Genomic DNA, 14,367 nt, shown 5'->3' on the forward strand with positions numbered 1-14,367 from the left:
CACACCACAAAAAAAACAAAAAAAATTTATAAGGTGTTCCAGGATTTGTTTTTTTTTTTTTTTTTTTTTAAACGATATGAATAAAAGAAGACTGTTGTAATTACCACACACAGTGTTATATGGTAAATGCTAAGCCTTGTAACTGAAACTTAACTGCTTACAGAACGCAGCATATATGTAATCTTTAATTTTGCTCCTAGCTCTACTTTAAAGTCTATCTTCCTATCCTAGTGAAAACTACTCAGCTCTATAGGCAAAAACAATTCAGATTTTAGCCAGGAAATCTGGCTAATCCAAACACTTCTGGGTTTCTGGACCATCAGAAGATCCCTCTGATTTTGTCAACTGGCTGGAGCAGTAGAGGAGGAAATAGTTGATGAGGGATCAGGGCTGTGATCACTATTCCTAAAGCTCCTTCCGCTGCAGGATATTTATGGACAGAGCGAACTAGGAACTAGCAGCTGTAATGGAGGAAACGTAAGAAATTTCAATAGCCAATAGCAGGCTGGCTATTGCACCCGCCCACTGCTTGCTGTGCCCTCCTCCCAGCTAGAGCGAGCTAGGTGATCCAACAAATCGATAATGAGAATAGTTGACAACTATTCTTATTATCAATTATGATCAATTAATCCATGGCTCAAAATTTTAGGTCCTGAGCTACTAGTCAGGCCTTAAAAGTTACTTGCCACCAGTTGCCCTGCCTGAACCCACCCTATCCTGCCCACCTCCCCTCCATAAATTCCACCATAAAAAAAAAAAAAAGAAGAAAAATAATCCCACCAGACAAGTAAGCCCTTCTCACACTCAATATAGTGTGAATTCCACCCAAATTGATTGAGCCCTATACTTGAGAACTATGAGGAATGGGAACATGTAACAAATATAAAACAGGTGTTATCCCTATTTGGCTGTGAAAGAGGAAATACACTTTAAAAAAGGAGAACTATGAGGTGAGCGATTTCCACTCACCCTCATAGTTTGAGCCGACGTGTGACAATGAAACTGTCACACGGTGGCTCAATAGATCGGGAAGTGAGCGAACACATATCGTCGCTCGCTCACTCACTTCTCAATCATCTCCCTCTTAGAGAGCCGTGACTGTCAGTCACGGCTCCCTGCAGGGATTCCCCCTCTCCGATCCTCCAGCGCGGACTGGAAGAACGGATAGGGGAAGGGGCTGGCTCTGCCTCTAGATAGACAGTAAGGTCGGGATCCGTCCCAGCTGCGGCGGTCTCAGTATACTGCGAGCTGTAGCCCGCCATATACTGAGCTTTGGGTCATTGGAGGAGGTTAGTATATGTCCTCCAGTGACCCTTAAGAGAACTATGGGGAAAAAAAATCGGTTGGGGGTCCGATCAGAAAGCCCATGTATGCAGATCCTCAAGAAACACCTGTCACTGTGTTCAAGATACCATAACCCTCTGCAACTAGCACGACTAACACTAAACAATGTTTCTGTTAGGCTGGAGGAAACAAAAAAAAACACTTGAGGTGGGATTGTAGGAGGCTCTTTTTTTTAATCTAATGTGGATATTGCGTTTCCTGCCTTCAAGGCAGGCAGAGCTTTCTCCCATTGGCTGTCCTGGAAAATGACTGGGGAAAAACCCAAAAGAGTTTCTAACCCTTCCTTACTCTATCCAAAGCTAAAAAAGATAGCTTGAACTACAAAACACCTCAGGTCTATGTAATGGAGATGAGGAAAGGGGGAGGTGTTTGTAGTCAAAATGAGGAGAGCAGCCTATAGTGTCAACGTTGCTCCTCCATACGTACAGTACACTGCGGGAGCATTGTAAATCTAGGACCTGTGTAGAGCTGCAGCTAACGATTATTTTCAAAATCGATTAGTTAGCCGATTATTAATGTGTACGAATGAGCCAGAGAAAATACAATATAGCAATGATAACACTACTATATCATAATTATTATTTAAACTGCAGACACTGTTGTGTGAGCGAGAAATTACGCATTATAAGCAAGAGCTTCTTCTGCATTTTAGATCAAGTCCCATTATTCAGGGCGCTTACGGTAAGTCCAGATATGGTTAAAGGAGAACTATGGGGTTAAGTCTTTTCCCCATAGTTCTCCTTAGGGTAACGGGAGGACACAAACTAGCGTCCTCCCGTCACCCTAGGCTCAGTATACCACGAGCTCTAGCTCGTGGTATACTGAGACGCCGCAGCTGAAGCGGAACCCGACCATTGTTCAGGGATCCGCCCAGCTGCGTGACTGACAGCTGGCTCTGCCCATCTAGAGGCAGAGCCAGCTGAAGAAAGAGTACTTCCTTTCCATCTGAGTATAATTAAACTGTCTGCAGATGAATATCTTCTAGGACTGCAACTGTTTTTCACATTTACGAAATGCAAACTTTTACTACCTCCCATGGTCCAGCACCATCCTGTCGGCCAACACTTCCCAAGTAAATCTACTTCCTCTCATTGGCCTTTCCTTACAGTGTAGTTGGAGGTTCACAACAACGTAGTCACCACCATGACACTTACAACGGTTCAGTTTACGGAAGTCATATTGTTGTAGGGTTACTAAACCTTGCAGTTCTCTCTTTTCTTTATACAATAAGCCTGTAAAAATGTCTGCATACTATACATAAACTGGGCACAGACTAAAATGCATTTCACAAAATGTATCTATGAATTTGTCACCTTTTTTGCCAAGGGATTCACCCATTTTATAGCCCATCTTCTGAAGTAACGCAAACCCTTTGTTTTTATTGCTAAGAGCCTCATTCAGAACTGTGTCTCTTCTCTCTTGTTCCACCTCCTTCAAGCTTTTCTGTCTGTTCTTTATGTTACTTTCCTTTTGTCTTTCTTCTTTCTCATAGGATGCCTTGACACTTCTTGGAACAGGTATTCCTGGACGAACATCTTTTCTGGAATGGAAAAAATAAACATAGTTACAAATGCATGGTGTAGATTTGTTTTTCAGTCATTGATCTTGAAATTGAACAGAAATACCAGGCAACAAATAATTCATTCGGTGAGCCGCTAATTCTATCCAGTAAACACAGCAGTCATGAAGTCATATACCACCCACCATCCAGTGGTTTGTTTCATCAGCAGTTGCACTCTAGCATCACCAGAATACAAAGGAAAGTTTGTGGATGGACTGAAAAGGTAAAATGATCTCTGCAATCCATCCGCAAATAGACTAATCTGGTGATGTTGGAATGCACTTGCTGATGAGACTGAAACACGTCGCCGCTTGGTGGTCTCCACCACGTGGTAAATAGCCAGGATGGAGTTCAAGGGATCCTTATTAAGATGCAACACTCTCTTGTGGACATAAAGGTAGCGGTGTCTCAAGGAGAAGCCACGCATGTAATTCCACAGGAAACAGCTTCCACTGGGAAGCCCTATACTGTGGAACCTCATATGTGGCTTCTTCGGAACCTATACCATCACTGGCCACAAGCAAATAGTGCCTCGGAATAAAGATCTCTTGAACTACACTGCAGATATTATTTACCACATTGTGAAGACCACCCATTAGCGAGGCGTTTCAGTCTCACCAGCGATACAAACATCCCCTCTTAGCCTTCACCCTGTGGTGCCTGCACGTTACAATATAATCTTAGGATTGTCTAGGAATTTTGTATTCTGATTACTCAATGACTGTAACATGCAAGTAGGCTTCAAAACTACTTGAGCACTCCCATTAAGATTTCTGTTTAATATCCAAATACTTGCACTGACATCTTCTTTAAGGCTTCAACAAAACTTTTTGGCAAAAGCTTATACATGCTTTGCAAAGGCTTGCTGTACACACTGCTTTACACCATCTCAAACCGGTGTATACATTGCCTTTAGGGCAGTGGTTCCCAACCTGGGGGTCGAATGACGATTTGCCAGGGGTCGCCTAGCGGCTTCCGGCTACCCAGGAGAGAAGCGCTTTCTCTGCTCTTTTTTTTTCTGACATCGGGGCCGCCGTAAGTCAGAAAAAAAAAAAACTTTCTCATCGAGCAGACTAAACCTTTCCAGGAGAAAGTTTTTTTTTTTTTCCCCGACAGGGTTAAAAGTAACCCTGCCGCTCCGTGTGCACAGTGAGAGGGGATAGCAGTCTTCCCCTCACTATAAAGGTTGAGAACCACTGCTTTAGGGTGACAATGCTCTGTCCCTGCCCCTTAAAGTTTACCTTCCATTGTCACCCTGTCACACAATCTGCCAATGCGGACAACAAGCGCTTGTGCCAACCCACATTGCACAGGCATGTTCCACTGTTTTCACCATCAGAAATGACACTCTCAACATCCTCCTTAGTGGGGGGGAGCTGTAAGGCTGTCCACCAAAGCGAATGGTGTGTTGGACCCGCCCAGACCCCCGACTGGGTACCTCTGTCAGAATCCAGCTTCCTCCACTCTGGAACCAGAAGATATTGAATATAGCAGTTGTTTACCCCAAGAATCAGACCGCACACATTTTGGAGTAAAAACAAGAACTGAAAGCCAGCACAGTATTTATACAGTTCTGGTGGTCTAAAAACATAAAAACACAATCAAAACAATCCCCTACCCGGTGCCGTCATGAAAGAATAGGGAGAGGGAAAACAAATGTGATGGGATTATCTCCCGAGTGTCTAGCATAGGATAATCTACTCAACTACACCTATCCCACCATTAACACAATGAAACAAATGGACAAATAAACTGTAACAAGTTCAATGGGAAGTCTAGAGTTAACCCCCTTCAGTGATGCTGGCTCCACATCCTGTAGCTATAATGGGCACAGGGTGACTTAAACGTAATGCCAGGGGAAATATGCAGCATATCCACTCCACACATAAATCTGGGATAGTAGTTCCTTGAACCCCAAGATTTGCAAGGGAGTTCTCCATAGTCCAAGGTCTATAGTTGCTGGAAAGGAGGCTGGTCACTCCAGGCGCCCAGGTCACAGATGGGTGGGTTCAGAAGTGTCTCCGTCACTAGAAGGATCCAACTGAGGAGTGCACACAATGTCAGTACTTCCTGCACTGCAAGTGGGTTCTGGCAGCCCCAGAAGTGGTAGAATTGCTGCCCCTTTTTGTGCTGCCACTGAACAAAGGGGTTTAGTTTTAGACCCTCATCAAAGAATTTTGCAAGCAACAATTTCATTATATGATAGGACACTTTGGGTGGCTTCATAGCCACGTATGCACATTTTACGCTGTGCAAGTGCAATGGCACCCACAAGTAGTATATGTGTAGTAAACAAAATGCATCTGCTTGTCAGCTCACCAAAAACAAATAGAATGAATACATGCGTTCCCTGGCAGTGTGCTAAAAAAACAAGAGCCGGGTACATCTTTTATAGTGTGTCGACACACATAATGGACCCACTGAAATGTAACGCATCCCTACAATGCATCAAAAAACTCAGGAATAGACGTGAAAGGGCCTTTTATGTGTACATTATAAATCAATGCAATAAAACATTTTTTTAACTACACTTCCACTTTAAAAGTGACCAGCATGCTGAGTAACCAAAATCAAGGTGGGGCAGAGTGGATCATCCATTAGCATCCCCATTCTCCTGGTATTTCCTTATCCCAGTCCCCAGGTTTTTAGGGTCTGGAGGCACTTGAGATGGAATCTGCATGCACCTAAGAGAGCCTCCATTTAATACTGTTGGAAATTTCTACTTTGCCCTGATGAAAATTATTTACTGGATGGCCTCGTTCACAGGGGCAGCAAAGGGGTGGTAAAAATAGGTGGGTGACCCATGTTTTGACCATGCACCTAAAACTTAACATGGTGGCCACTCAGGCTTATACACATGCACCAGTTGTGATGCTTTGCTTCAAGGCCAATTTTATACAAGTGCTGATTACTACAGATCCCTTTTCAAAGGGCAGTAAAAGTCAGTCACCCATCAAATGTGGCCAAAGCCCACAACATACAGGTTATCTAAAAGTGAACTCCGGACGTAAAACATTAATTGAACTATACAGTATTCCTCAAAAGCCGCAAAGGATATAAATCCAGTTTAAGTGCACCAACCGCCTTTAAAACCTAGTTATTGTACAAAATAGCAGTGACATAATCACAGTGCTGTACACAGCCTGTGCAGAGAGCAGAGCTGTAGGAGGAACCCAGCGGGATAACCCACTTCAGGCTGCCTACTGAAGGGCTTTGTTCACACCAATTGCATTGCGTTCCAGAGCGGTAGCTGCTGGAACGCACCGCAATCGCTCACAAAACTTGCCGCTTTAATCTGGGGCGGGAGGGGGCAAGGCGGTGCATTGAAGTCAATGGCACCGCAGCCACGCCCACCATGCGATCGGACGCGTGGCAAAACATTGCCTGCGTTCCGTTCCACTGCAAATGCAAGAAATAAAGCATGCAGCATTTTTTGCGTTTGCAGTGGAAAGGAACGGAGGCATTGTTTTGGCACGTGTCCGATCGTACAGTGGGTGGGGGGGCCTGACTGCGGTGCCAATGACTTCAATGTACCACCACGCCCCCTCCCGCCCCAGAACGAAGGAGGGAGTTTTGTGAGCTCCCGCTCTGGAACGCAACACAATTGGTGTGAACAAGCCCAAAAACTACAGAAGGGAGCTGGATACAAGACTGGCCACCCTGCACAATGAGAGAGAGCAGCAGTGACTGCCTTCATTGCAGGAAGCTCATGTACAGCAGACAAAGTTTCACACTGGATTACGGTACAGATCTGTTAGAAATACACATAAAACACCAAGATTCACAATATTTGTTTTAAGCTCCCATTCTAAAACTAATAAAGGCTACATGCAGGTCTATATGATGGAAAGTGACAAGCCTATATCTGCACTGCTTACAGGGCAGGTTCAGTAAAAACTAAATAAAACCCCATAAAGCCAGTGAGCCGACATGGGACGTGAAATGACTGTGCGCTGCTTACGAGGAGTTGATGAAGTTATCGGACATGTAATCATCCTCCTCGTCTTCCACAACATTACTCATCGCGATTCAATCACTCTATATCCTTTTTTTAAGAACTGCCAGCAACAGGAACTGAGCTTTTCAGGGTTACACTGGTCCTGTGTTCTGTCACAAAAGCTAAGCTATCAGATTTGCCAAATTCGTCACTTCCGTCGGCAGCAGTTTACGTTTTACACTGAAAAATGAGGCGCACTGCGCATGCGTCCTGCATAAATGGGCTGTTCTGTCGCAAAAGCCAAGAGCGTTACTGCGCATAAGTCAATTATGTCATTGGCCGATATGACAGGTGTGCTGCGAGGAGCTCTCGAAAGCGCCGCATTGTGCTTGCGTGCCTGACATTCATTATAACCTTAGCTGGTTTGATGTGCTTGCTGCGAAGAGCTTTTTAATAGGCATACTGCGCATGCGTCCCTGAGCTTGGCTGATACGCTATAACGCCCTGTCACATTTTCCACTACGCTCTACAGGGCATGCGTGACCCGAACGTCTAGCATTGCTGTCCTGTGCAATTCTCCACACCTCCACCATTGCTATCCATGACATTTCAGGTAGCTAAATAAATAAACATAGATATATATATATGCGTGTATTTTTATATCTTCGTCTTTTTTTGGTCATGTAAATGCTGTCCACGTTATCTGAATGCACACTGCTAATTCTAACCCCCAATGTGCGTTCTTAGTAATCTTTACAGGGGTAATCCTTACAGGTCATCTTAGTCTGCACTGCTCATCCTAATCCTTACAGGTCATCCTTGTCCGCACGGCTCGTCCTAATCCTTACAGGTCACCCTTGTCCGCACAGCTCATCCTAATCCGTACTGCTCATCCTAAGCCTTACAGGTCCCCTTAGATCTGCAGTCCTTAGCTCGTACTTGTGTAGATCACCATGTCCTGTCAGTCACCTCCAGAATGACGAGGTCGTGTCATTGTCTCCCTACCACTGGCGGAACTACCAGGGTCGCAATTGCGACCCTGGTAGCATAACATGCGGGGGCCCGTGGCCCAGCGAGATTCGGTTCGGCGCCAGCAATGACCGCGTCCCCTCCCTCCCCTCTCCCATTGCAGGTGGACTCGGCCACCAGAAGCTCGTCTTCAAACAGCGTCAGGCGCAAGGCAGAGGGGAAGTACCGCCGGTGCGGGACCGAGCCAGCGCGAGGAGAGGAGGAGGTGGGCCCGCTAGTACCAGTGGCAGGTCAGGGGAATGCTGGGGGCGCAGGGGCGCCATCCGCTTGGCCGCCCTGCAAGTGAGGCAGAGAGCCACACACTGGGTCTAATTGTACCACAGCCAGCGCTGGGGCCGCGGCCGGGAGCTTCCTGAATACACACCCCTGCTGCATGGTGTTCCAGCCTTGAGGACAGTTAGATAAGGTAAGTGATTTAATCTCTGTGCCTGTATGTTCTGTGAGTTTGTAGTCCTGTATAGCTGATGGAACTAATCTGCATTTCTGTATAAATTATTACTGGGAGTTGTAGTCCCCTATAGCTGGTGCCATTCTGCATTGCAGCACTTGCAGAAATGCATCAGCTATAGAGGACTACAAGTCCCAGCAATGCATTATAGTTGGGGGGGGGGGGGGTTGGGGGCATTTGGCATAGCCGAATACTAAACGCAGATACCGGTGTTCTGTCGAGAACGACGACGTAGTCTAATTTGCCGATCTCAGCATCTGCGCTTGCGCATAGACCAGTATTATCGAGGAAACACATTTATTCACAAAGTAATTAATTAAAATCGTTAATTGTGACCGTTAATAATATTCCATCCTTCATTTACTGCCATAGACGGTATATTATTAATGGTCACAATTAACCATTATAAACGAATACTTTGTAAATAAATGCTGGTTTCCTCGTTAATCCCGTCTGTGTCGTAAGCGCAGATACTGGGTCGGCGCTCTCGACAGAACACCGCACTAACATTTTAAACAAGCGGCTGCCTGAGGTCCCGCGCTTGCTGGGGACCTCGGCAGCCTTCCTGTTAACCATGTGGTGCCATTGCGGTAGGGGGAGGCCTTCATGGTTTCTTGCACCGGGGCCCTGAAGGTTCTAGTTACGCCACTGCTCCCTTCCGTTAGGAATCCAGTCATATCGATACTAGTATTGGTGCCAATACTGATCATTTGGGTGAATATTCGCACTCGTCCAAATGCTCCGATACCAGAAGATTTCTTCTGACCGGCAGTGCCGCGAGGAACATGAAGCCGGCTTCCCAGCCAGTCAGGAAGCCAGGCAGTGGGTAATGACTCACCACTCGGCTTTCCCTGATTGGCCGGAAAGCCAGCTCCATGCTCTTTGGCTGTGAAGCTGGCTATATGCGAGCGTAAGTACCTCCTCACTGTTTCTCTGTCCTCCCCATCCTCTCTCTTCTCCTGTCCCCTCCACTCTCTCTTTTCTCCTCTCTTCTCCATCCTCTATGTTCTCCTGTCCTCCTCAGGGGCGTTACTAAAAGCTGCCTTCATCTGCTCAGGGACGATGGAGTTGACATAAGAGAGAACCCTATTTTAGCAGCTTTCTGAGACGTATGGCAGAGGCTTCAAGCTGCAAACGTGGTCCTATCTGCTGCATGGATCTGGTTTGGGTGAGTGACAAGGTGGGTTGATTCATCAGCATGATTCCTTTCCCTGAGGAGCAGGATAGGACTAGAGACAGTACTTAATGTAGAAATCTATTTCTCAGTATGGTCGGTTTCATGTCTGACTCTATACAGTTTTATTAATTTTCTACAAATCTGTTTGCACATTTCTTCCCTGATTATCCGGCCCATAACAGCAGTTCCTGTCCCAGGTTGACAAAGCTTTTTTTTTTTTCTAAACAACTGTATCAGGCTGCAACATAACAAAGTTGAAGAAAGTGAAGGGGATCTCTCTCTCTCTCCCACAAAATACTCCCACAAATGCAGGCCATTGATTGCAACCAAGATTTGTTCATTTACACACACAAAAAAGTATTTTTGCTAACAAATTCATTCAACACCATGTTGCAAAAATAAATACACCCCATTGGAAGTCAAAGGAGCAAAGCTAAATTTTAGATAACAAAATCCTAATTAACAAGAATAAAACTACAGGTGAGTATAATTATTCATTACACAGGTGTCCAGCAGACAGTTGATTATAAAAGGGGGTTTCTTAACAAACAAAATCCCTTCCCATTTCATGCTGTCAGCAATGGCACCACATAAAAGAGAAATGTCACAAGGCCTGAGAAACAAAATCATTTATTTACACAAGCAAGGTGAAGGCTACAAGAAGATCAGCACAGCTTTACTTATCTGTCAAAATATGGTAGCAAAAGTGATACAAAGATGGAACTGCAACCTATTTCACAGAGGCATCCAGGCCATCCACAGAAGTTTACACCTCGACAGGAGTATCTTCTGATGAGAAGGGTTGAAGAAAATCGCCATGCAAGTTCATTGCAGTTAGCTAAAGAAGTAGAAAGCCAAACTGGGGTGATTGTTTCCCGTGACACAATATGGCGTACACTGCAGAGGAATGGCATGCATGGGTGTCGTCCACGCAGGAAGCCTCTCCTAATCCTAAACCCATGCACAAAAAAGCCCACCTACAATTTTCCAGGGCCCATGCTGAAAAAGAAGACTACTGGGACTCTGTACTCTGGTGTGATGAGACCAAGATCAATGTTTTTGGAACTGATGGCTTCAAAACTGTATGGCGTCACAAAGGTAAGGAGTACAAAGAAAAATGCATGGTCCCTACAGTGAAACATGGTGGTGGCAGTGTCCTTCTGTGGGGCTGCATGAGTGCTGCTGGTGTCGGGGAGCTGCATTTCATTGATGGTATCATGAATTCACAGATGTACTGCTCTATATTGAAAGAAGATGCTATCATCACTCCACGACCTTGGTCGTCGGGCACTTTTCCCAACATGACATTGATCCAAAACACACATCTAAGGCCACTGTTGCATTTCTGAAGAACAACAGGGGGAAAGTGATTCAGTGGTCAAGTAGGTCTCCTGATCTGTTATGATATTGGCAGCATCCAGTGTCCTGTATCCTTCATAGAGGAGTTAGGCCCTTTCACATGAGTGCCTTCAGTTCCAATCAGCAGGTGATCCATGCATGGATCTAGGGCTGCAACAACTAAAAGATGAAATCGATAATGAGAATCGTTGACAACGATGTTGATTTTCGATTAGTTGCCGCTGTCACCGCCGCCCTGCTCCTCCCCGCTGGTGCTGGCTGCAGCGGTCTGTGTCCCTTTCAATCCCCGCCTGTATCGGCAGAGGCAGCGGGGACACTGCCCTCTGCAGCCGGCACAAGCGGGGAGAAGAGACTGCGGTAACTCTATATTCCCCCACTGCCCCCCCTGGTACCTGCGCTGCTGCCCCGTTCCTCCTTCACTGCCCCCGTTCCCTCCAGTTCCCCCTCTTCTGCTGGTGTTCTATCAATCCCTCGGACGAGTCCAAGGGATCGATAGAACATCGGCGTCAAGTCTCCCATCAGCGGCAGGAAAAAATAGCCAGCCTGCTATTGGATATTTTAAATTGCAATAGCCAATAGCAGACTTGCTATTGTACCCACCCAGCAGAGGAGGACCTGAAGGAGAATTTTCTCTTTCAGTTCCCTCCTCTGCTGATTGACAGCAGGCGGGTGCAATAGCCAGCCTACTATTGTAATTTAAAATAGCCAATATTATTATTATTATACAGGATTTATATAGCGCCAATAGACAATATGAGGCTGGCTTTTGCTCCCAGCCACTGCATGCTGTATTTACATTCAGTTGCCTCAGCAGGCAGTGGTCATTCCCCAGTGAAGTGGAAAGGTGACACATTAGGTATTACCAGGTATTACCACGTGCACCGCACTGAGAGCAATAATTTTCCGACCAATATTCATGGCTAGCTCTAAACTGATGCCCGGGCTTTTATTTATCTTAAATACAAGGTTTGGCTATTTTATTATATTGGAGTTTTACAATTTATATTATTTTAATCCATTCAACTAATTTAAATGTCTAATATAATACGTACAATTATTAAAATTATAAAAGTTAGGAAAAGTAATTTTTAGTTTCTGCCTGACAAATTCTGTGCAGGATGTGTGTTGTGGTGCCATTCATTTCAATGGCGCTTTCTGCTCGCCCGCACTGGAACGCACGGTACTGCAATGATTGAAAAAAATGTGCATACAGTTTTATTCTGAAGTAAACTTTGCTTGTAACACTCCATTTGTGTGTTTCATTTGAAATAAAAGATGGTATTTCATTTTTTTTCTCTAACTGATTAAAATCGAAAAAAAGTGTTGGCCAACTAATCGATTATGAAAATAACTGTTATTTGCAGCCCTACACAGTTTTAGCTGCTGATCGGAGTGTATGTCAATGTCATGACAAAAAAAAACTGAACTTACTGGACGCATGTTGGTCTATGGAAATGGACATGTGTCAATGTATATTAGATCAGCCCCGATCCGCCACGATCAGGTGCGCCAAAATGGAACTCTGTTCCATTTAACTTTCCGGACCGGGGGGGAATTGGGGGTTACAAGATGTAAACGAACAAATGTCCATTTAGATGAGGCTGCTCATAGGCTAACATTGGTCTTCCAATCAGATCTGCCTGAAAAACTGACAGAAGGACCCGATAGGAATGCCCGTGTGAAAGGGCTCTTACTACAAAACCATTTGTTACCATTTTGATAATCAGTATTTGGATTGTTTCCTATTGTGTCTTTTTATGTTACTTTTATGTTAAAAAACAATATTTAAAATATTGTAACAAAAAGTTAATACAGTCTGGAGTGGTGCAGTCGATTTCCTTTCTGACAGATTCTCTAGGGTCAGACCAGCATCGAGGATCTTGCAGTGGAGCCTGTGACGAGCCACTCATTTTGCGAGCTATACCTATTTTTGTGTGCTTGTGCAGGCTTTTGAATTTTTGAAAACGAAATCCCCTTGAAAGTGTTAAACAGTTATATTTCACTACACATCAACATATACAAGTTTATTCTTTGAAGCTGAAAATCAACATCTGATTCAGGATCCAACTAGAATGGATAAACCTTTTTTTAAATCATTTTTATATACCATGATATGCCTGTAAACATGCTGAGAATGTACAGAGGCAACTGATTTGACACAAAAATGTAACAGTAAAATTCACTTTAAATATATACAATCAGTACAACACAAATTCATGTTTTCCCAATAAGCTAAAAACACATTAATTAAGTATGTTAAAACCAGGAATGGTACTTTCTATATTCAACAGACATATCAGACAGCAAAAGCAAATATCCAAAGTAAAAACTAATGTTGCCATACGAGTCCATAATATAATTTTACGTGTGACAGATACAGTTCAGTATGTTATATTAAATATTCTGAGAATTGTCTAAGTGCAAAATAAGCGCAGGCTACACCCTAGTGTTTCAGGGGGACCATGTATTTGTGCAACGATTACTTTGTTAATAATGTTGAAAGCTTGTTTCCCAAAAACTTTGCTATTCTGTGGCAGACAAAAAAGAGTTGAGGTCTGTGAAAGCTGCCTGTACCTGCTGTAGTCTACAGTTTTTCTGTCCACCCTTGATGTAAAGTACTTAAAGGGACCTTTCTATAAGCTGCACAATCTTCTTGCTTCCAGTTATAGTGACATTAAAGTCAGAATTTGTTTCCCCCTTCCCAATCCTGCTGTAGAGACTTACCTTAAACGATGCCTCTTGATCCGATCATCTTCTTTAATGTAGTTTTAAGCTGTCCCTACAGCTCTGGTGCGGGTCTCCGATCCAGCACTGACTCCTCTGTCCTCCTCTCTTCTGAAGTCCCACGGAGTCGGTGCGGGTGCACTCTGCTCCATAGACTTACCTTGTGTCTCTCCTCGTCTCCTGGCCGAACATCTGAACTGCCCATGCGCCCGCCCCAAGATCCTTTGCGCCCGCCCGAGACTCTTCAGATGTTCAGATGGGAGTGCACGTCGAAGACACAGTAAGTTTAAACCGCTTTTAAAGCGTTTTTTTAAATTTATGTTTTTGCATATATCTACTGCTTACTAACAGTAGATATATGCAAAAAGCGCTGAGGGTTTAATAACCCTTTAATTCTAATCTTAGTACAAATAGTTCCGTGGCAGTTGTTTTTTTTCATGGTACATGTGAAAGCTTTCCCTGTGCTATGACTTACTATCTAAACCAATAGCTATGGGCTGTCAGGAACGCAGGCTGTTCCGGACTCTGAGGCCAGCGCAGGGACGGCCCCGTCATCGGCGTCTAGTTGCTAGGCGACGGGCGGCCGTTCCGCAGCGCTCCTCCTCTCCTCTCACAGGCAGTATGACGCGACGGACGAGGCCCGGCGGCGTCCCGTTGCTAGGAGACGCTCGGGTCGGGTCTCGTCTCCGGCTCCGCCCCCAACAATTGCCTCTGCCTATTTAAACTGAGGCTGAACACTTGCTCGACGTTCTAGCAAAATAGTACGTCGAGCAAGCTATTAGGAACCC

At 44.8% G+C, this 14,367-nt stretch overlaps 1 protein-coding gene across 2 annotated transcripts in view; it reads right to left on the reverse strand.

Moving 5' to 3' along the window:
- The window catches only part of GPATCH11 (G-patch domain containing 11), a 50,413-nt gene extending 43,443 nt beyond the window's left edge, over window positions 1-6,970 (reverse strand). For both annotated transcript variants that reach the window (XM_018563575.1, XM_018563574.1), the window contains exons 1-2: window positions 6,867-6,970; window positions 2,658-2,884 (exon numbers count right to left, since the gene is read on the reverse strand). In XM_018563575.1, the coding sequence (XP_018419077.1) occupies window positions 2,658-2,884; window positions 6,867-6,928 (289 nt within the window). In that variant the 5' untranslated portion in view covers window positions 6,929-6,970. The remainder of the gene's footprint in view (window positions 1-2,657; window positions 2,885-6,866) is intronic.
- Between the last annotated feature and the right edge of the window lie 7,397 nt (window positions 6,971-14,367).

Source organism: Nanorana parkeri, unplaced genomic scaffold (genome assembly GCF_000935625.1).
Source record: "Nanorana parkeri isolate BGI_ZX_2015 unplaced genomic scaffold, ASM93562v1 scaffold677, whole genome shotgun sequence".
In the NCBI taxonomy this organism is placed as follows: Eukaryota; Metazoa; Chordata; class Amphibia; order Anura; family Dicroglossidae; genus Nanorana; species Nanorana parkeri.